The sequence below is a fragment of the Budorcas taxicolor genome, chromosome 1 (assembly GCF_023091745.1).
Source record: "Budorcas taxicolor isolate Tak-1 chromosome 1, Takin1.1, whole genome shotgun sequence".
Lineage (NCBI taxonomy): Eukaryota > Metazoa > Chordata > Mammalia > Artiodactyla > Bovidae > Budorcas > Budorcas taxicolor.
This window is the reverse complement of record NC_068910.1, coordinates 66872232-66893404: the sequence shown is the minus strand read 5'-3', so window position 1 is coordinate 66893404 and position 21173 is coordinate 66872232. Positions and strand designations below refer to the sequence as shown.

At 44.2% G+C, this 21173-nt stretch overlaps 1 protein-coding gene across 1 annotated transcript in view; it reads left to right on the top strand.

The window, feature by feature from the left end:
• The first annotated feature begins 3989 nt into the window (after window positions 1-3989).
• IFNAR1 (interferon alpha and beta receptor subunit 1) overlaps window positions 3990-21173 on the top strand; it is a 28882-nt gene continuing 11698 nt past the window's right edge. The window contains exons 1-5 of the mRNA XM_052636446.1: window positions 3990-4084; window positions 10001-10121; window positions 16837-17018; window positions 19291-19448; window positions 19555-19696. Of these exons, the coding sequence (XP_052492406.1) occupies window positions 4015-4084; window positions 10001-10121; window positions 16837-17018; window positions 19291-19448; window positions 19555-19696 (673 nt within the window). The 5' untranslated portion in view covers window positions 3990-4014. The remainder of the gene's footprint in view (window positions 4085-10000; window positions 10122-16836; window positions 17019-19290; window positions 19449-19554; window positions 19697-21173) is intronic.

The window sequence follows — 21173 nt, the reverse complement described above, 5'->3', positions numbered from 1 at the left end:
ACTATCTAGGCTTGTCATAGCTTTCCGTCCAAGAAGCAAGTGTCTTAATTTCATGGCTGCAGTCACCATCCACAGTGATTTTGGAGGCCAAGAAAAGAAAAGCTGTCACTGCTTCTACTTTTCCCCCATCTATTTGCCATGAAGTGATAGGACCAGATCCCATGATGTTAGTTTTCTGAATGTTGAGTTTTAACCAGCTTTGCCACTCTCCTCTTTCACCTTCATCAAGAGACTCTTTAGTTCCTCTTCACTTTCTTCCTATCGTTAGAAAGTGAAGTATCATCTGCTTGAATAAGATGGTTAGATGCCATCACCAACTTAATGGACATGAGTTTGAGCAAACTCCAGGAGATGGTGAAGGACAGGGAAGCCTGGCATGCTGTAGTCCATGGGGTCGAAAAGAGTTAGACATGACTTAGCAACTGAAAAACAACAATCGGCATATCTGAGGTTGTTGATATTTCTCTGGGCAATCTTGATTCCAGTTTGTGAGTCATCCAGCCTGGCATTTCTCATGATATACTCTGCATATAAGTTAAATAAACAGGGTGACAATATACGACCTTGCTGTACTCTTTTCCCAGTGAATCCATACTGATAATAAATGGAAAGAAGAGAACTCTCTCTCCAACAATGTGTCAACCAATACTTGCATTTGGAGAGCAGAGTTGAAAATGACCATTTCCCAGCCATCAGAGTAGACTGGTTCAGGCAGAGATCATCAAAGGATGTTCATTCTAGATGTAAAAATTTGCTAAGAGCTGAGTATTTGCAGGATCTCAGGGCATCTCTCCACAGATTATTGTGAGGAGGCAATAGGACACTGGATAGCACCTTGACCATCTGCTCAAAATTAGCATCACCAAATAGGCACTAAGGAACATAGTGTGGCTTCAGGTGGAATATCAGAGGACACAACACAATTTATGCAGTATTCCATACAGGAATGTGTTGTTATTACTGTTTAGTTGCTAAGTCATGTCCGACTTGTCACCCACCAGGCTCCTCTGTCCATGGGATTTCCCAAACAAGAATACTGGAGTGGGTTGCCATATACTTCTCTAGGAGACCTTCCCAACCTAGTGACTAAGCAACAAATAAAATAATTAATTGTATTTTAAAATGTAAAGTAGCTCCAGATTAAAGAAAGCTAAAGAAGTTCAAGGAAAAATAAGTTTGTATGCATACTTGTGTGTGTAGACAGAGATAACAAATATGGCAAAATATCAATTTGGTGAATCTGAGCAAAGGGTGTACAGGAGTTCTTTTATTATTTTTGCAACTTTTCTCCAAGTTTGAAATTATTTCAAAAGTTAAAAAGACCATGCATGCATGCTAAGTCACTTCAGTTGTGTCCATCTCTTTGCAACTCTATGGACTGTAGCCCACCAGGCTCCTCTGTCCATGGGATTCTCCAGCCAAGAATACTGAAGTGGGTTGCCATGCCCTTCTCCAGAGGATCTTCCCAACTCAGGGACTGAACTGGTGTCTCTTAAGTCTCCTGCATTAGCAGACACATTCTTTACCATTAAAGCCACCTGGGAAGCTCCAAAATACCATGCTTTATAGAAAAACTGCAAGCGTCACTGATGCCAAATCTCAGCCTCTGTATACACTGGCACTGGATTACATTCTGGAGACAGACTTTGCAATGAAATAGAAAGAAAGGGCTTTATTGCTTTGTGGGGGCAAAGGGGGCCACAAAGACCTAAAGCCCTCAAGACTCTGTGCCTCTCCCTGGTGGAGGGAGATGGTGAGGAGTCATGGTGTTCTAGGAGCAGGATGTGATTCACTTGTGGACATTCTTCTGACTGGTTGGTGGTGAGGAAATTGGGGGTCAGCATCATCAACATTCAGTTCCAAAAGTTCTGTAGTCTATGTGCTTGCAGGCAGCTTACGGTTAACTTCTTCCACCCAGTGGGGCTTTCAGTATCTGCAAAACAGCTCCAAGGACATGGCTCAGAATATTATCTATAGTCTCTGAGGAAGAACTAAAGGTCTTTGACTTTAATGGCTAAAGTATTAATACTACTATTTTGTCTTCCTTGACTGTTTTCCTTTCTTTCTGCATTTTCTCACTTCTCTGGCCAATTTTATTCTTTGACCAAAGTTTTTCTACAGACAAAGGGCAGGTGGAGAACACAGAGGTGGGGGCTCTATTCTGGGAAGGCCTCATAGGGTCCTGCTCAGTTATCTAACCTCAGATGGATTGTTTTGACTTGAATAAAAGGGGTAAGAGAGGTTCTAGGTTAAGGTTACAGAGCTAGCACCACACAGGAAATTAGTTCATACTTCACCCAGAGACAAACTTTTACAGCAAGTAAGTTGAAAATTAAGTGCACAAAGTAATACAGGGTGTCATGCCTGTGGTCATGTTTTTTAATTCAATTTTATTAAAATACAATTCAAACTTTACAGTTATTGTATTAAGATGGGAAAGACCATGAAAGTCTTCTGTGCCATGCAAATACTGTCAACTGAAAGGTGAATTGTGGTTTTACAAAATATGATTGACCTTTCTTTAACAAGTGGAAAACATTAGCATGTCATGCGGCAATACTGAAAAACAAAGCATTAAATCCCCTAAAATTGTTTTTATTGTATAAAAATGAAAATCAAAAGAAACTCTATAGGTAGTCACTAAATATAATTCTTGCATTTAAAATGTATTTGGAAATATTTCCATTTGAATGTGATTCTCGTTGCCAAATGTTATGTGCATCTAAGAAACTTCTATCAGTTCAGTCGCTCAGTCGTGTCCTACTCTTTGCAACCCCATGGACTGCAGCACGCCAGGCCTCCCTGTCCATCACCAACTCCCGAAGCTCGCTCAGACTCATGTCCATCGAGTCAGTGATGCCATGCAGCCATCTCATCCTCTTGTTATCCCCTTCTCCTCCCGCCTTCAATCTTTCCCAGCATCAGGGTCTTTGCAAATAAGTCAGCACTCTACGTGCCTAGGGTTAATTCTGGACACACCTACCCGGATGGCGAACGACTCCAGTAGTTCTTGCTTGGGAAATCCCATGGACAGAGGAAGGAGCCTGGTGGGCTACAGACCATGGGGTCGCTGAAGATTTGGACACGACTTAGCAACTAAACATCAACAAGCCTTGGCTCACAGAAAGAGAAAGTGAAGTCGCTCAGTCGTGTCCGACTCTTTGCGGCCCCGTGGACGGTACGATCCTACCAGGCTCCTCCATCCACGGAATTTTCCAAAGCAAGAGCACGGGAGTGGGTAGCCGTCCCCTTCTCCAGAGGATCTTCCCGACCTGGGGATCGAACCCCGGTCTCCCGCATTGCAGGCAGACGCTTTCCTGTCTGCGCCACCAGGGAAGCTCTGCACAAAGGAAATGGCTTGACCCGCTCGCTCGGAGCGTCTTCCATTCCTTTCCCCCTCAGCCTCCCCGACACCGTCCCCCCAGGGTCCCCAGTCCGCGACGTGGCCTCCCAGCCCCCAGCCCCGCCCCCAGGGCCGAGAGCGCCCGGTGTGCCCTCCCGCTGCCACTAATAGGAAGGGCGGAGAGCGTGCCCCGAGGTTTGCGCAGGCGCACTGGCGACCTCCGCGTTCCTGCCAGGGGTCAAGGCCTCCAGTGGGGCGCGGTCTTCCTGGAACCCGATGTTGCACGGCTTAGTGAGCAGTCACTGCCGGGAACCAGGGGGCGGGCGGCGGAGGCGGGGCCGGCCCGCCTCCCGACCCCACTCCCCCTCCCCCCCCGACACCACACCACTCCCCCTCGACACCGCCCCCCCGACCGCGCTGTCCCGCGCGCGTGCGCGGACGGGGACACGCGAGGCGAAGGCACGGCGCGTGCGCTGGTCAGAGGGCTGAGGGAAGGGCCGACGCGGGGGGGGCGGGGCCAGAGCGGCTCGAGGGGACGCGGCGGGCGTGGGGCGGTGGCCTTGGCGGGGAGGCCTGGGTGCTTCAGCCTCCGTCGCGCCGCCGCGCGGCGCCTGCAGCGGTAGTGGGTGGCGGAAGGATGTGACTGGAGGGCTGCCGGCGGCCCGCGGACGATGCTCGCCCTCTTTGGCGCGACGACCCTGATGCTGGTCGCTGGGAGGTGGGTGCTGCCCGCCGCCTCAGGTGAGAGAGAGAGGGGTCCCGGCGCTGCCTCGTCAGCTGGACTGCGGTGGCGGCGCGGGAAACGTCGGCCCCGGGGACGGGGGTGGAGGGACAGACGCCCTCGGTGGGAGACCTCTGGTTGTCCGCGGTCGCAGCGCCTCATTGAAACGGACCCCAAAAGATCAAATTTAAGTTTCAGTCGCTCATTCGTGTCCGACTCTCTGCGACCCCATGGACCGCAGCACGCCAGACCTCCCTGTCCATCACCAACTCCCGGAACTTACTCAAGCTCTTATCCATCGAGTCGGTGATGCGGTCCAACCATCTCATCCTCTGTCGTCCCCTTCTCCTCCAGCCCTCAATCTTTCCCAGCCTCAGGGTCTTTTCCAAGGAGTCAGGTGGCCAAAGGATTGGAGTTTCAGCATCGGTCCTTCCAAAAATGAAACAACGGAAAGTGATGTTCGAGATTCTTCCCCAGCCGCTTGCTCGGGGGCGCCCTCGCTTGCGCCTGCTGCCTGCCCCCACCTCCCACCCCCGCGGGGCTGGATGTGCACTGCTTTGGTGACCAGTTCGTTTCCTTCCGAAAAATCAGGCCGCTCCACTGTACTATTTCATAAGAAACAAGGCTTAGAGCTGTGCTGCTGGTTTTCTCCATTCAGTAGACAGTTCTTGATCCCACGGGTAAATGCCCAGTAAGGTGTGCAAGGATTTCTGTGCCCTCAGGATTAAATCAGCCTCATAATAATAAGACCAAGTGAAGTCGCTCAGTCGTATCCGACTCTTTGTGACCCCATGGTCTGTAGCCTACCACGCTCCTCCATCCGTGGGATTTTCCAGGCAAGAGTACTGGAGTGGATAGCCATTTCCTTCTCCAGAGGACCTTCCCGACCCAGGGGATCGAACCCGGGTCTTCTGCATTGTAGGCAGATGCTTTACCTGTCTGAGCCACAAGGAAGGTCCTAACAACAAAATCCCCCAACCAGGGATGGAACCCTCCTCCCCTGCATTGCAAGGCAGACTCAACCACCGGACCACCAGGCAGGGCCAAACAGGAAGGCTGGGAGCCGCCAAGCTAATTTGCCACCTTTAATTTAGGGGGGATACTTGGGGGAAATATCAGCTATTATAAGATTGACGTTGTAGTGAGAAGACATACCAAAGACAAACAGGGCCTCGCAACAGAGCAGAAATCCGGGAGTTGGTGAGGCCACCTGCATGCTTGCTAAGTCACTTCAGTCCTGTTCGATTCTTTGCAACCCCATGGACTGTAGCCCACCAGGCTCCTCTGTCTCTGGGTTTCTCCAGGCAGGAATACTGGAATGGGTTGCCATGCCCTCCTCCAGGGGATCTTCCTAACTCAGTACCTTTACCTACATTGGCAGCTAGGTTCTTTACCACTAGTGACACCTGGTAAGCCTAGTGGCTTAAATACTCATTTGCTTTGAAAAATCATACCCTGATTTTCTTGGGTACGTGATATCCTATCTATCTTGTCCTAAAAATATGTTGTTTTTACCAACAAAATGGGTTTCTTCCAGAATAACAGAGGAATTGCAATTTAGGGCAAGCAAGCTTATAGCAAGGGCTTCCCAGATAGCTCACTGGTAAAGAATCCACTTGCCAGTGCAGGAGACATGAGTTTGATCCCTGGGTGGAGAAGATCCCCTGGAGAAGGAAATGGCAACCCTCTCCAGTGTTCTTGCCTGGGAAATCCCATGGACAGAGGAGCCTGGTGGGCTACAGTCCATCTAATCGCGAAGAGTCAGATATGACTTAGTGACTAAAACAACAAGCTACAGCAAAAACTGAAGCCAAGTCCAACAAGGAAAGGAGAAGAACATTACTTTATAGAGCAAAAGAAGGAAGTCGGGTGGGGTTTTAAAAGAAATTCCGTTGATTGAAGGTTAGAGTTCGGGGTGGTGCTACTTTTTGCATTGTCTGTGCTGGTTGCTAGGGGAGGAGAATTTTTCTTTTGGGGGTCTGGAATTGCTGGTGAGTGAACATGAGGGCTCCGGCTTCTGGCCTCCTGACTGCATTTTAAATGAGGTTTTCTTTATTATGTTTCACAACTATTTCTCAGACCGTCCCACAAATATAGTATATAATATATGGGTACTAGGGTCCTGGTGTAACCCCTGATAATTTCTTTGGAGTCTTTTGTTCATGAAAATTTTGAATTAACTCATGTTTGCATTTGTATCAAAAGAATTTCCCCAGAATTTTCATGTATAATTAACATTCTAGGAAGCTGTTCATTAAGATCATAATTTTAATCTATATTAGAGGAGAGCTAAAATAAACTTCATACACAACTAGCATTTTTTGCTCTCTTAACTACATACCAGACACTAAGTGTTTTAAAGGTACAAACTCATTTAGTTTTCAGAATAAAGCTGAGCACCGTTATCCTCATTTTATAGAGGAGCAGGCTGAGGCCATATAGCTAGCCTGTGCTTTAGGGGGAGATCAGACCCTGAAAATCTGGCCCCAAAGCCCTGGGGCTTAAGGCTAGCTGTTTTCTGAAGACCGCACAATTTAGTTCTTGATTATCCACCTGTATGTTAAGGACTTACTCTCTTTCAATTAACTAGTTTTTTTTACAAAGGAAGAGTAATGTTCGAAACTAAATGTAATGTTAACCCTGACCTGAGATCATATTGCTCTGTGTTTCAAAGTAATCAAAATGTTTGTACTTTCAAACCTAGTAAATTCAGCTCTGAGATCCTAGTCTAAGAAAACTGTCCAAAATATGGTAGGAAATTTGTATATGTATAGATGTTACGTGTTTAGGTTTACGTCAGACTTGAAAATACACTAAACTGTTTCTAGTCATCAATATGAATCTGAAGGGCTGGAAACAACCAATTGTATAAAAAGTATTGGATTACGTACCAATTTAGGGGTTCCCTGGTAGCTCAGTACATAAAGAATCTGCCTGCAGTTCGGGGAAACTCAGGAGACTTGAGTTCGATCCCTGGGTCAGAAAGATCCCCTGGAGTGGGGCATGGCAACCCACTCCAGTATTCTTGCCTGCGAAATTCCATGGACAGAAGAGCCTAGCAGGCCACATGGGTCACAAAGAGTCGAACACAACTGAAGCAACTGCGCACACACGCCTGCAGCTACCCCTTAATGTATTATTTTACATGCTAAAGGGTGAAGTAAACCATTATTAAAGGGCTGTTGCTAATACTTTACTGTCTGAGCCACCAGGGAAGTCCAATAGAACAAAATCTATGAACTCTAAAGTCTTATTTAATTACTGTTTCCAAGTCCCTGTCTGTGCCTGGTAGCTCAGCTAGTAAAGAATCCGCCTGTAGTATAGGAGACCCCGGGTCGATTCCTGGGTTGAGAAGATCCCCTGGAGAAGGGAATGGCTACCTGCTCCAGTATTCTTCACTGGAAAATCCCATGGACATTTGTTGGTCTCGTAAAAGCCAAGATGCCTGTAACTCCAGGGTCTCCTTCCTTTAGAACAGAAGGATTTCATCCCTAAGGAAATGGCTGGCCGTACCCTGGGTATCAGATTTCCTTATCCTCTCTCAAGGCCGAGAACTACTAGAATTAGAGTATTCTGGGCTGTAGACTAAAATGCCCTCAAACCTTTTATTAACGCCATAAACCCAGTCGCTCTCTTTTGGCTGCATAGAATCTAAAATTCCAACAGCTTGACATGGGAATTAAGTTTAGAGTGGGATAAACGGAAGTAATTCTATTTGGTAATGAAGTCTCGGAGAATACAAGTGTAAAATAGGTAATTGAGGGTGGGGAGACTCAATAAATACCTCCCCAAATTTAAAAAAAATTCAGAAAATGTTTTCTCAGGCATCTCCCTCTTTGACTCCGTACCATAATGTCTCTATAACTGGAAAGCAGAGGCAGCAATCCATTTTATTAAAGTCCTTTTTTTTTAGTTCAGTTCAGTCTCTCAGTCGCATCCAACTCTTTGCGACCCCATGGACTGCAGCACACTGGGCCTCCCTGTCTATCACCAACTCCTGGAGTTTACTCAAACTCAAGCCCATTGAGTCAGTGATGCCATCCAACCATCTAATTCTCTTATCATCCCCTTCTCCTCCTGCCCTCAGTCTTTCCCAGCATCAGGGTCTTTTCAAATGAGTCAGTTCTTAGCATCAGGTGGCCAAAGTACTGGAGTTTCAGCTTCAGCATCAGTCCTTTCAGTGAGCATTCAGGACTGATCTCCTTTAGGATGGACTGGTTGGATCTCCTTGCAGTCCAAGGGACTGTCAAGAGTCTTCTGCAACACCACAGTTCAAAAGCATCAATTCTTGGGTGCTCAGCTTTCTTTATAGTCCAACTCTCACATCCATACATAACTGGAACAATGTATTTCTTTATGTATGTATTTATTTTCATGTTTTTTAACACCAGAAACATTTTATATTAGGGTATAGCCGATTAACAATGTTGTGATAGTTTGAGGTGAATCACGAAGGCATTCACCCATGAAGGCACATATGCCCATTCTTCCCTAACACCCGCCCCCATCCAGGCCGCCACGTAACATTGAGCAGTGTTCCGTGTGTTATACAATAGATCTTTGTTGGTTATCCACCCCTATAGTAGAAAGTCTGTAAGGAGATAGCATCCTTGTCCTGTGGCAGAACTACTGTAGGAAAAAGAACAAACTTAAAAGCTGGTCTTTTAAAAACTGCAGTTTATCATACATAGTGAAAGATCGGTCTTCTGTGATGCGGAAAAAGTTCTTCTGAACTCAACATTAGTCTGAGGACGCTGAGAAATGCTGATTAAGTTTAAAGCTATACAGACCCCGACTTAAGGAACTTGTGTTCTGGTTGGAGGTTGTGTTTAACATAGGAAGCAATTTTTAAAAAGATGTCTTCACCTTCACACATCAAGTTTTGAGAGCCTACTAGATGTCAGTACCATGCTGAGTACATCTGCTTCATTGTAAAATTGAGTGGTGCAGAGTCATGGTGCAAAGTGTGAAAAGAGAGCAAGGTTGGCATTTGCTCCAATATTTGAGAAAGATTTTCTCTTGGAGGGCAAGCTTGAGCTGGGTCTTGGAAGGTTTGGGTGGTCAGGAAGAGAAAAGCTATTTGGGTGGGGGGCCATAAAGGAAGAATCAGAAGAGAGAGAGAGAGAACTGGTGGAAGATTTGTACTAGAAGTATAAATATGTACATATCACCAAATTGCTTTGCTCTATACCTGAAACTAACATAATATGGTAAATCAGCTATACTTCACATTTTTTTAACAGTATAGGAAATGAAATAGGTCTCTAGATGGAAGTCTGTAAAATCAACAGAAGGGCTCAGACTTCATATGTTGACCAGTCAAGACCTTTTCAGGGTCCTGTAGGAGGACCTGGCTAACATGATAAACTTTCATATCTCTTATCAATTTTGTATGTGAATGTTTGGCTTCTATAAATAGTTGTCAGTTCTGAAACGACATCTGTTCAGTTCTGTGTCAGAGTATATCCCTGTCTGAACACAGTATATGCGAAAAACCAAGTTGAGGCTGTTAAACAGTCGAGCCCATATCCTTTACGTCAGTATCACTTCTAAAACAAAAGAAAAATACTATTTTTATACACAGACTTTTCTTCCCAGTTAAGAGATAAGTACCTTTTTACAGTTTGTTTTTTTCCACCTTTATGGAGCTATAAATGACATATAATATTTGCTTTTTATAGATTTTAAAAACCTCAACCATTTTCCAGTTCTCTTGAATGCAGAGACAGAGATAATTACCAGCCTTCCCATGCTGAGAACAAGCACTAGGTTTTTTAAGATTTTTTTATTTACTTTATTTTATTATATTTAAATGTATTCACTGTCCAGTCAGTGATGTCAAGGAAAGAATGTTTTTTTAAATATATAGAGCATGTATATATGTATAACTGTATAGTATGTCTGTATAACTGTCTTCTCTCTTATCATCTTGACAGGGGAAGCAAATCTGAAGTCTGAAAATGTTGAGATCCACATCATTGATGACAATTTCTTCCTGAAGTGGAACAGTAGCAGTGAGTCTGTCAGGAATGTGACTTTTTCAGCAGATTATCAAATGTACGTTACTCTATACTCAGGGATCTGCTGAATAATTTTTATCATTTTAACACCAAAATTTTTCTAATTTGGGAACCATTTGGTGTTTCCTCTTTTTTTAAAGAAAATATATGGCAGTTTTGCATACTAAGTATAACTTCTTTGCTACAGTTAGAGACTTGGTCTACGAGTTCAGACGTCATCTTTGGGTTTTGAAGCGAAAGATTTGGGGGGATTGGACTAGCCGTACGCTCTCTGTTCTGGACGCTCCAGCTTCTTTAAGCAGAGGTTGGGGTCTGACCTAGAGCATACCCTGAGAATATGGGAGACTGTCCCAAAAGCCTAGCCACTGTCTTGGAATCAGCCACCAGGTCTTCTGTGGTCAGGTTTTCCTCTTTCCTACATCATGCACAGTCTTAGTTCTAGACACCCTGGCTGAGTATCAGTGTGCTGGGCCCTGCACTTCCACAGTGTTTCTGGAGGTTCTGCCTCCTTCCTGGGGCTAACATTGGGCTAACCTAATGATTGCCAAGAGGGTAAGCAGAGTAGGAGTTGGCAGAGGAAAGGATTTCCGGAGGAAAGAGGAAGTATAGCATTTTGTTTTGGGTCCTAAGGCTCTGGCTGCTCACTGTGACCCCTGCCCCAAGAGTAGGCAGGGCCTCAGGCATGAAGAAACCAGGTGTGGCTCTCTGGAACCAGCTCCGTGCTTCAACCAAGCCCTGCTCTTCTCTGCTTTTGTGCATGCTCAGGCGCTCAGTCCTGTCCGACTCTTGCAGCTCCATGGCCGGTAACCTGCCAGGCTCCTCACTCCATGGGATTCTTGTAGGCGAGAAGACTGGAGTGGGATGCCATTTCCTTCTCCAGAGGATCTCCTTGACCTAGGAATTGAGCCCGCATCTCCTGGCTCCTGCATGGGCAGACAGATTCTTTACTGCTGAGCCACCGGGGGAGCCCCAGTTGTTCTCTAGTTGATTTGTGAATAAGCTGTTAGTGTGTGTGTGTCTGTGTGTCTGTCTGTCTGTGTCTGTCTGTGTGTGTGTGTCTGTGTATGTGTACAGCTGACCCTTGAACAATGCCAGGAATAGGGGGGTGCCTAACTCGCTGCTCCTACCCGCTGCAGTCAGAAATCTGAGTATAACTTCACAGTAGACCTTCATATCTGCATCCATGGATTCACCCACCCCAAGATCTTATAATACTGTGAAGTGTGTATTTACTGAAAGAAATCTGTGTGTAAGTGGGCTCACATAGTTCAGACCCATGTTGTTCAAGGGTATATATGTATACACACACTATATATTTTCCTCAGAACTGATCATGTAAAAATTTTCATCTTTAAATTGAATTTTGAGTTTTGTTACGAATTTTGTTCTTTGCCTTAGTTCTTATTAAACAACTATTTTTTAGGCATAATAGAGATTATTTCCTATTCCTTTATTTAAAATGACCATTGTATTAAAAGAGCAGAGCCATAGACAGTGGTCTCGTGTTCTGGCGCCTTCACACATCCTGTTGCTTTTATTAACTTCTCCAATTCATGCCAGTCTCTTACTCTTTGTTCTCACTTTGGTCCAGTGCACTGTTTCAGTGTGTTCTTAGTCTGTCCTTTGTCTGTTCTGTTCTGCTAGCTTTATAAGCACTTGCCTTGTAAGAATATGCCAGGTTACAAGTTTGGAGAGCCAGTTCAGTAGTTAGTATGGGATAGTGTAGTATGGGCTTGAGCCAGGCTTGTTGTTGAGTCGCTCAGTCAAGTCCAACTTTTTGCAGCCCCATGGACTGCAGCACACCAGGCTTCCCGGTCCTTCACTATCTCCCGGAGTTTGCTCAGACTCGCATCCAGTGAGTCAGTGATGCCATCCAACCATCTCATCCTCTGTCCCCCAGTTCTCCTCCTGCCCTCAGGCTTTCCCAGCATCAGGGTCTTCTCCGATGAGTCGGTTCTGCTTGGGTTTTAGTCCATCGTCTGCTACTTACTCTATCAGTTTCCTTATCTGTGAAGTAAAGACAAAAAAGCTAGCATGACCACATGTAATTTATCTTTCAAGCAGAAGCACTTGATTTTAGATAAGCTGCAACAACAAATTTAAAGCAGGACAGTGCCAGGCAGACTGGTCTCGGACACCCCAATGATGAAACATCTAACACAGAAGCCTGTTGCAGGTGTTGTTAATTGTGTATAAAGTGCACAGAACAGTGGTACAGAGTGTGTGATCAACAAAAGTGAGGTTAATAGCAGCAGCAGACACATTTTTCAGTACAGTATTTCTCAGAACATAAGACACATCACTGGTGATAAATGATGCACAGACACATGAATAAGCTACTGGGATGCTAGTGCCTGTAGAATACACACCACCTAAGCTGGATCATGGAAGAAGGAAGAGAGTTCCAGAAAAACATCTATTTCTGCTTTATTGACTATGCCAAACAAAGCCTTTGACTGTGTGGATCACAATAAACTGTGGAAAATTCTGAAAGAGATGGGAATACCAGACCACCTGACCTGCCTCTTGAGAAACCTGTATGCAGGTCAGGAAGCAACAGTTAGAACTGGACATGGAACAACAGACTGGTTCCAAATAGGAAAAGGAGTACGTCAAGGCTGTATATTGTCCCCCAGCTTGTTTAACTTCTATGCAGAGTACATCATGAGAAACGCTGGGCTGGAAGAAGCACAAGCTGGAATCAAGATTGGTGGGAGAAAGATCAATAACCTCAGATATGCAGATGACACCACCCTTATGGCAGAAAGTGAAGAGGAACTAAAAAGCCTCTTGATGAAAGTGAAAGAGGAGAGTGAAAAGGTGGCTTAAAGCTCAACATTCAGAAAACTAAGATGATGTCATCCGATCCCTTCACTTCATGGGAAATAGATGGGAAAACAGTGGAAACAGTGTCAGACTTTATTTTTTGGGCTCCAAAATCACTGCAGATGGTGATTGCAGCCATGAAATTAAGACGCTTACTCCTTGGAAGGAAAGTTATGACCAACCTAGATAGCATATTGAGAAGCAGAAACATTACTTTGCCGACTAAGGTCCGCCTAGTCAAGGCTATGGTTTTTCCAGTGGTCATGTATGGATGTGAGAGTTGGACTGTGAAGAAAGCTGAGCGCCGAAGAATTGATGCTTTTTCATTGTGATGTTGGAGAAGACTCTTGAGAGTCCCTTGGACTGCAAGGAGATCCAACCAGTCCATCCTAAAGGAGATCAGTCCTAGGTGTTCTTTGGAAGGACTGATGCTGAAGCTGAAACTCCAATACTTTGGCCACCTCATGTGAAGAGTTAACTCATTGGAAAAGACTCTGATGCTGGGAGGGATTGGGGGCAGGAGGAGAAGGGGTGACAGAGGATGAAATGGCTGGATGGCATCACCAACTCGATGGACATGAATTTGAGTGAACTCCGGGAGTTGGTGATGGACAAGGAGGCCTGGCGTGCTGCAGTTCATGGGGTTGCAAAGAGTCAGACACGACTGAGTGACTGAACTGAACTGAACTGAAGACATCAGTGTTTGCCTTGTTATTTAGTTGCTCCGTCATGTCTGACTCTTTGTGACCGCCTGGACTCTAGCCTGCCAGGCTCCTCTGTCCATGGGATCCTCCAGGCAAGAATACTGGAGTGGGTTGCCATGCCCTCCTCCAGGGGGTCTTCCAAGCCAAGGTTCAAATCCACGTCTCCCACATTGTGGGAGGCAGATTCTTTACCACCGAGCCACCTGGAAGCCCTCAGTGTTTGTGACTGACATCTAAAATGTATTATGACGGGGCTTCCCTGGTGGTCCAGTGGCTCAGAGTCTACCTGCAGTGCAGGGGACACTGGTTTGATTCCTGGTCTGGGGAGGTTCCACATGCTGTGAAGCAGCTGGGCCCAGACACCACAACTGCTGAGCCCACACTCTAGAGCCCGAGAGCCACAACTACGAAAGCCCACGGGCCAGAGCCTGTGTTCCGCAGCAAGAGAAGCCAGGGCAGTGAGAAGCCCGCGCGCCGCAGCTGGAGGGCAGCCCCCGCACTGCACAACGAGAGAAAGCCCGCATACAGCAGCAAAGAGCCGGCACAGCCAAAACTTGCAAAAAGCTTTTTTAATTATAAAATGTATTATGATGTTAGGTAGCATGGTGTTTTCATTCAAATACCGATTGCCTTTTATGCCGAATACTTTCCTCAGTACTTGGGGTTACGTTAGTGAATAAGAGAGAGAGTTGGCATGAAGTTTTATTATGACACTGGTTTCAAGAAATGAATTTTCTATTGATTGCATATTTATTTTCAAATTATATTTCTACTCTGATGTAAGTACTGTATATGATAAAGTTTTTTTAAAAGTAAATGTAAAAGAAGGGGCAATAGTCCCCTTACGTCTCCTGAGCAGAAAAAACAGACGTGGAGTGAGGGTGGGTTGAAACCATATCAAGGCTTAGTTACAAATTTTTAATAATGTTTTCTGCTTATAATAAGAGTTCTGCAGGTAACAGGAGAAGAGATGCGTTACTGGCTTTCTGCCTGGAGCTCACTTCATTTCAACCCTCTGTGCCCCTGATTGAAAGAAGTCTGTGTACCCTTCCCACTTCCCAGACGTCCTTATATCTCCTGATTTCTCTAGAACTGTATTTTCTAATAAATGACATGGGGGGAGGACTGAATTTTGGTTTAGATGTTTAAAATCTGAATTTTTAAAAATAGATTCTGATGTGGAGGAGTTTCTCAGGAAGATTTGCATGTAAATTAAGGTGTTAATACTGCTTGTGAAAGGGAAGTCACAACTGCTTGACGCAGGTCATTCTGTTTGGGAGCACTTCTCACCGCTGTGATTTTTCTGACTAAATCCAGACTTGTCCACATGTTATGTGTACAGTCTCAGGAAACAGACGTTTCTGGGCGAAGGATGTCCTGAGTGAGGGAATATCATGTATGCCACATATGCAAACAACTGGCAATTAGGCTGCCAGTCATGATTTCCAGAAGCTTCATGAAGGATTTCTATCCAGATGAGTTATCTTTCTGAACAGAATTGTAGAAATGCCATAGCATTTTTGTGTACTCCACTGTTGTGCTGTTATCTCTGAATTATTTTTGATAATTTAATAAAAGGTTGTGAACATTAATAAATAAACAAAGGTGTTATTAATGCCAAGTCTGCTCAGAGTTCAAGCAGGTAAAGTTAGAAGGGCAGACTGGCCAGGAATGAAGTGTGCCCATAGGGTAGTTTTTATTATTGGCACCTTTTAAAAAAAAAAAAAGTTTCTTTTTTTTGAAAAATAAGGTAGACTTGAGTTGGAGGCAGCACAAAAATTATTTAGATACCACTCCTAGTTTCTATTGCTTTTAGTAAAGAATATACTTAGCTTTTTAAACAATTTTTACTTATTTTTGGCTGCCCTGGGTCTTTGTTGCTGCACACGGGTTTTCTCTAGTTGCGGCCAGTTGGAGCTATTGTTTTTGCAGAGTGCAGGCTCTAGGTGCGAGGTCTTCAGTCGTTGTGGTGCATAGGCCCAATTGCCTTGGAAACTTCCCAGATGAGGGATCGAACCCATGTCCCCTCCACTGGCAGACAGACTCCTAATCGCTGGACCGCCAGGGGAGTCCATCCTTTAGCTCTTTATTAAAGACACTTTAGCATCTTTAATATATAAACATGAGCTTATGCTAGAACTATGCATTAGGCTTAAAAAAATGTCTTCTCAGAGGTTAGTTTCCGTTTGGTATGAGGCAGACAGGGCTTTCCAGAGGCAAAAATTCTGGAATCTAGTATTTGTTTTCTGTTGCTCACCTTCACTTCAGCCTCCTCTCCTCTTTGCGGCAGCATGGCCTTTTTGTTTTAGGCACCCTGTGTCAACTTGATTTCTTCATGTGCTTTAAAAAAAAGTCTAGCAGCAGTCACTTAAGCTTGCTTCGTGATGAGCTGGGTCCGCATGGAGAAGTTTGTTAGCTGATGTTACCATGTTGCGTTCTTTGTTTCTGGTGCTATAATAGAAGGAGTTACAGAGATCAGTGTGCAGAAGGGGTGGTTTGGTTTTAAGCAGAGCAGAGGAAGTTCTCAAACCATACCGGCTCTGAGGCCTTGCTGAGGGCTAGTAAATCTCTTCCCAGAAGGAGATCAGAAGGGAATCAAATCCAGTTTCCAGATTTTCAATAGGGAAGAGAGGATCCAGAATAGAAAGCAGTTGGCTGAAAGTGACACAGCTATTTTTAACAAAGCCAACACTAAGTCCTCTTTCGTCTTAGGAGTCCTTTCTCTGCTTCTTTGAAATCCTAATGCAACCACCCACAGAATTACAGAACTTTATTAAGTTGAGAGTATGTTAGAATGATTCCACTGTATAAATAATAACTTGGCTGTATATGCAATGAAAAAGAGTAGTAGAATGCTACACACAAAAATATTATCAAAACATTAACTGAAGTAGAGTTACTAGAAGAAATAACTACTTGCCTTAGCTTAGAGGCTTCCCTAGTGGCTCCTGCCAGTGCAGGAGACACGGTAGACGTAGCTTCCATCCCTGGGTCAGGAAGATCTCCTGGAGGAGGAAATGGCAACCCACTCCCTTATTCCTGCCTGAAGAGTCCCACAGACAGAGGAGCCTGGTGGGCTACAGTCCATGGGATTGAAAGAGTCAGACACGACAGAGAGACTAACGCACACGCTGGCTTTATAATGTTAATGTCAATAGAAAACATGTTTGTCACTCTTGTATTTATAATGTTCATTCATTCATTTGCTTTTTTATCTTGAAGACTAGGGACGGATAACTGGAAAAAATTGCCTGGGTGTCAACATGTTACTAGTAGCAAATGCAACTTTTCTTCAGTCGAGCTTAAAGATGTTTTTGAAAAAATCGAATTGCGCATAAGAGCAGAAGAAGGAAACAACACTTCTACATGGTATGAGGTTGAGCCATTTGTACCGTTTCTAGAAGGTAAGAAAAAGTTGCCAGCTGAATTATATTGAATTCTTTATTAAATAATAACAGCACAGGTCACTTCCCAAGCCCACTCATTTGCATGATATAAAATCTCCCATCTTTTAAAAAAACAAAAAGAACAAAGATTCCCTTAAACTTGGTGTCTCCTTCCTGCTATGACTTCATTTTCCTGCTTTCCTTCTAGTGGTGTTTCTCAGAGGGTGGTCTCCAAGAGATCTGTCAAGTCAAAACCATTTTCCTAATGGAAACTTACTTAATAAAACTTACTTGCCTTTTTCATCTTCATTCTGTCGTGGGTGTACCCTGGAGTTTTCTAGAGGCTGTTTGATATGAGATGGTGACTGACTGGTGATGCAGAAGTAGGTGTGAGACACAGCTGTCTTCTTTATTAGGCCAGACATTAAAGAGATTTGAACAAAATGTGAGATGAACACCACCCTTCTAAGTTTTTTGGCTTGTTTGTTTTGGAAAATACAGTCATTTATTATCATGCAATAGATTTCATCATTACTGTTTTTTAATGAATTGATAGATATTTTACATTGTTATCACTTTTGACATCTGATAATGCTGAACATTCAAGGACACAGCCCATGTAAACAAGAGCTCTTTAGGACCCTCAATATCTCTTAAGTGTAACGGATCCCAAGACCAGGAAGTTCAAGAACCACCACCCTATTGCATAACTCACACAAGGATGATCTGTATCCCCTCTCTGTACACTTTCCCTCCCACTCCCTCTCCAGCCCTCCCAGTTGGAGCTTTGTACCCATCACTACACTAAAACCACTTGCCAAGGTCACCGTGACCTTGACAGTGCCGGGTGGATTCCCAGGGAGAGAGTGTCACTCCCTTCTGCGTAAAACCCTTCCCTCTGGGTTCTCGACGGCGCTGCGCTTTCCAGGCTCTCCTCCTGCTCCTTGGTCTCTCCTTTGCCAATGTCGTCTTGTCCCCCAGACCTTAAAATGTTGGACGGCAGCGGGCCTCAGTCTGCAGGGCTCCACCATTGAACCTCTTCTCTCAACGCAGCCTCCACCAGGAATTGTATGACTTTCAGTACCCTCTGTGCTCTCAGCTCCTCAGTTTACATCCCCAGCGCCGTCCTTCTCCTTACCTTAGAGAGCTGCATCACGAGCTCTCTAGTCAGCATCTCCACTTAGAGGTCCGAGAGTCATCGCAAAACACTCTTTAAATTTTCTATATTTAGGGTTGGCCATGCTGAATCTTCGTTGCTTCTCATGGGCAGGTGGGAGCCACTCCTCAGTTGCTTGGGCGTCTCATTGCAGTGGCTTCTCTTGTCGCAGAGCACAGGCTCTAGATGCTCAGGCTTCAGTAGTTGCAGCACCCGCGCTTAGGTTCTCCAAGGCATCTAGAATTGTCCGGGACCGGGGATCAAACCCATGTCCCCTCCTTTGGAAGGCGGATTCTCAACTACCAGCCCCAGGGAAGTCCCTCATCTCAAATTTAAAATGGCCAGAGTTCTGGCTTTCTCCCCTCCAGAGCTGCTCTTCTTGCAGTTTTTTCCATCTCTGTTAATGGTGTCACCTATTATTTGCTCAGGCCAGGAGCCCTGGCATCACCTTTGATACCTCTCTCTCATCCTCCATCCAGTCCATCAACAGATTTCGAGCGATCAGGTCGCTTCTCACTTCCAGCCTGGCTATTAGCCGTCCCTGGCCGCTCTCATCTGCCCAGGAGCTTTCCTGCTTCCTGACATGCTACCTGGGGTAGTCTTTCCCAAATGTGAATCAGGTCCTGGCGAACTTACAGTCCCAGACTTCAAGTTCTGCCTGTTAGCCAGAGTCTGGCTGCATCTCGCATCCTATTTTCTGCCACCCAGGCACTCGAGCGCCCCCTAGTGTCTCTTGAAAATGGTGAGCACGTTCCGGAGCCCCTGGGGCGCTCTCAGCCTGCCTTGCTTGACCTCACGGTACTCAGACCTCACCTTGAGCAGGCCTCGGCTCACCTCCATCAGGCCTCAGCTCAAACATCTCAGGGAGCCTTCTCCTCGCTGACTCACCGAAAACAGTCGTTGCCGCCCTTCTCTGTTCATTTCTTCTTACAGCATGCGTGACATTATAACATTATATATATGTTGGTTTATTTGGGATTTTTGGCCACATTTCCCAGTAAAGTGTAAGCTCCATGAGGGATTTTCTCCTTTTTTACATGCCAGGCACATATTTAAGTGCTTAGAATTATTTATTGTATGAATGTTTTGACTTGTATTAGTGAACTTACATAGTAAATGTTTTGATTTTCACAGCTCAGATTGGTCCCCCAGAAGTGCATTTAGAAGCTGAAGATAAGGCGATAATACTGAGCATCTCTCCCCCTGGAGCAGAAGATAGTATCATGTGGGCTTTGGATCGTTCAAGCTTTAGGTATAGCGTCGTTATCTGGAAAAACTCTTCAAGTCTAGAAGTAAGCATTATTTTTATCTTTGTTTGATCTGAGAGAAGAATGGCATGAATTAGTTGTAAAATTTGACTTTTTTTAAAGAACAGACTTCTCTTTTTTAAAATTATAGGAAAGAACTGAAACTGTTTATTCCGAAGATAAAATTTATAAACTGTCACCAGAGATTACTTATTGTTTAAAAGTTAAAGCAGAACTGCGTTTACAAAGTAGAGTTGGTTGCTATAGTCCAGTGTATTGCATAAATACCACAGGTAAGAAGGAAGTTTTGCTTTCAATTCAGTAACTATATATATAAGTTGTTTGTTGTTGTTCCGTTACTAAGTTGTGTCTGACTCTTTGCGACCACATGGACTGTAGCCCACCAAGCTCCTCTGTCCTCCACTACCTCCGTAAGCTTGCTCAAATTCATGTCCATTGAGTTGGTGACTCTATCCAACCATCTCATCCTCTGCCACCATCTTCACTTTTGCCTTCAATCTTTCCTAGCATCAGGGTCTTTTCCAGTGAGTCAGCTCTTCGCATGAGGTGGCCAAAGTGTTGGAACTTCAGCTTCAGCAACAGTCCTTCCAATGAGTATTCAAGGCTGATTTCCTTTAGGATTGACTGGTTTGATCTCCTTGCAATCTATTAATTAATTGGCAACCTTTTAATTTTGGCATTTTTCCCATAGTTGCCGAATTTTTTGTGTTGGTTTAGTAGACATCAAAACAAAAACATTCTCATGTTGATGTAGGCAGAATCCAAGGCAATATTGTAAAGCTGTTATCCTCCAATTAAAAAGAAATAATTTTTTTAAAAAAATTTTTAACAGCATTTACACAAACAACAATGTTATTTGGGATTTTTGTCTCAAGTAAACAGTAATGAAAATTCTGTGTAAAATTCCAACTATTTTCTAATGACAGAAATTGTTTTTACTTGTTCAGAATCCATGAGAAGGGGAGATAGTCACTAGAAAAGCAGTTAGTATTCCAAAAAGCATACGTTTATAGGTGAAATGTTAAATTATGAAAGCATCCTGATACATTTTATCCATGGCATCTTGCCAACAATTAAGGTTTAAGGGTAGGAACTTGAATTTATTATTTTAATTATAAATTTAGTATGCTTTGTTCTTAAAATCAAGCAGTGTAGAAGGGAGTTAAAGGAAAGATCTCTCCTGCTTCCTGACCCGACTCTGTTCACCAGAGACAAGCATCCCCAGCAGTGTGTATACAGCCTTCCCTGCGTTTCCTCAAGGCTTATATTAGTATATACTCAGACTTACAGTTTCGGGGTGTTTTATTTTTTACATTAAGGAATAAAGTCCTGTGTACACTCTGCTGTATTTAAAATGGATAACCAACAAGGACCTACTGTACAGCATATGGAACTCTGCTCAGTGTTACGTGGCAGCCTTGATGGGAGAAGAGTTTGGGGGAGAATAAATACATGTGCATATATCTCTGAGTCCCTTCACTGTTCACCTGAAACTATCATAGCATTAAAGTTTAAAAATAATAATAATAAAGTCCTGTCGGATATATTTTAAACTTGCTTGCTTAACCCAATATATTGAGGTTCTCTTTTTATGTCAACACATACAGATCTATCACATTCTTTTAAATGGCTGTATAGTATTATCTTGTGTGAATACACACCGTAATTTATTTAGCTATTACCTCATAATGATAAGGTACAAGCCTTTTCTCTTCTTGCCCATGCTGTTAAGAATTCTTGCCATCTCTT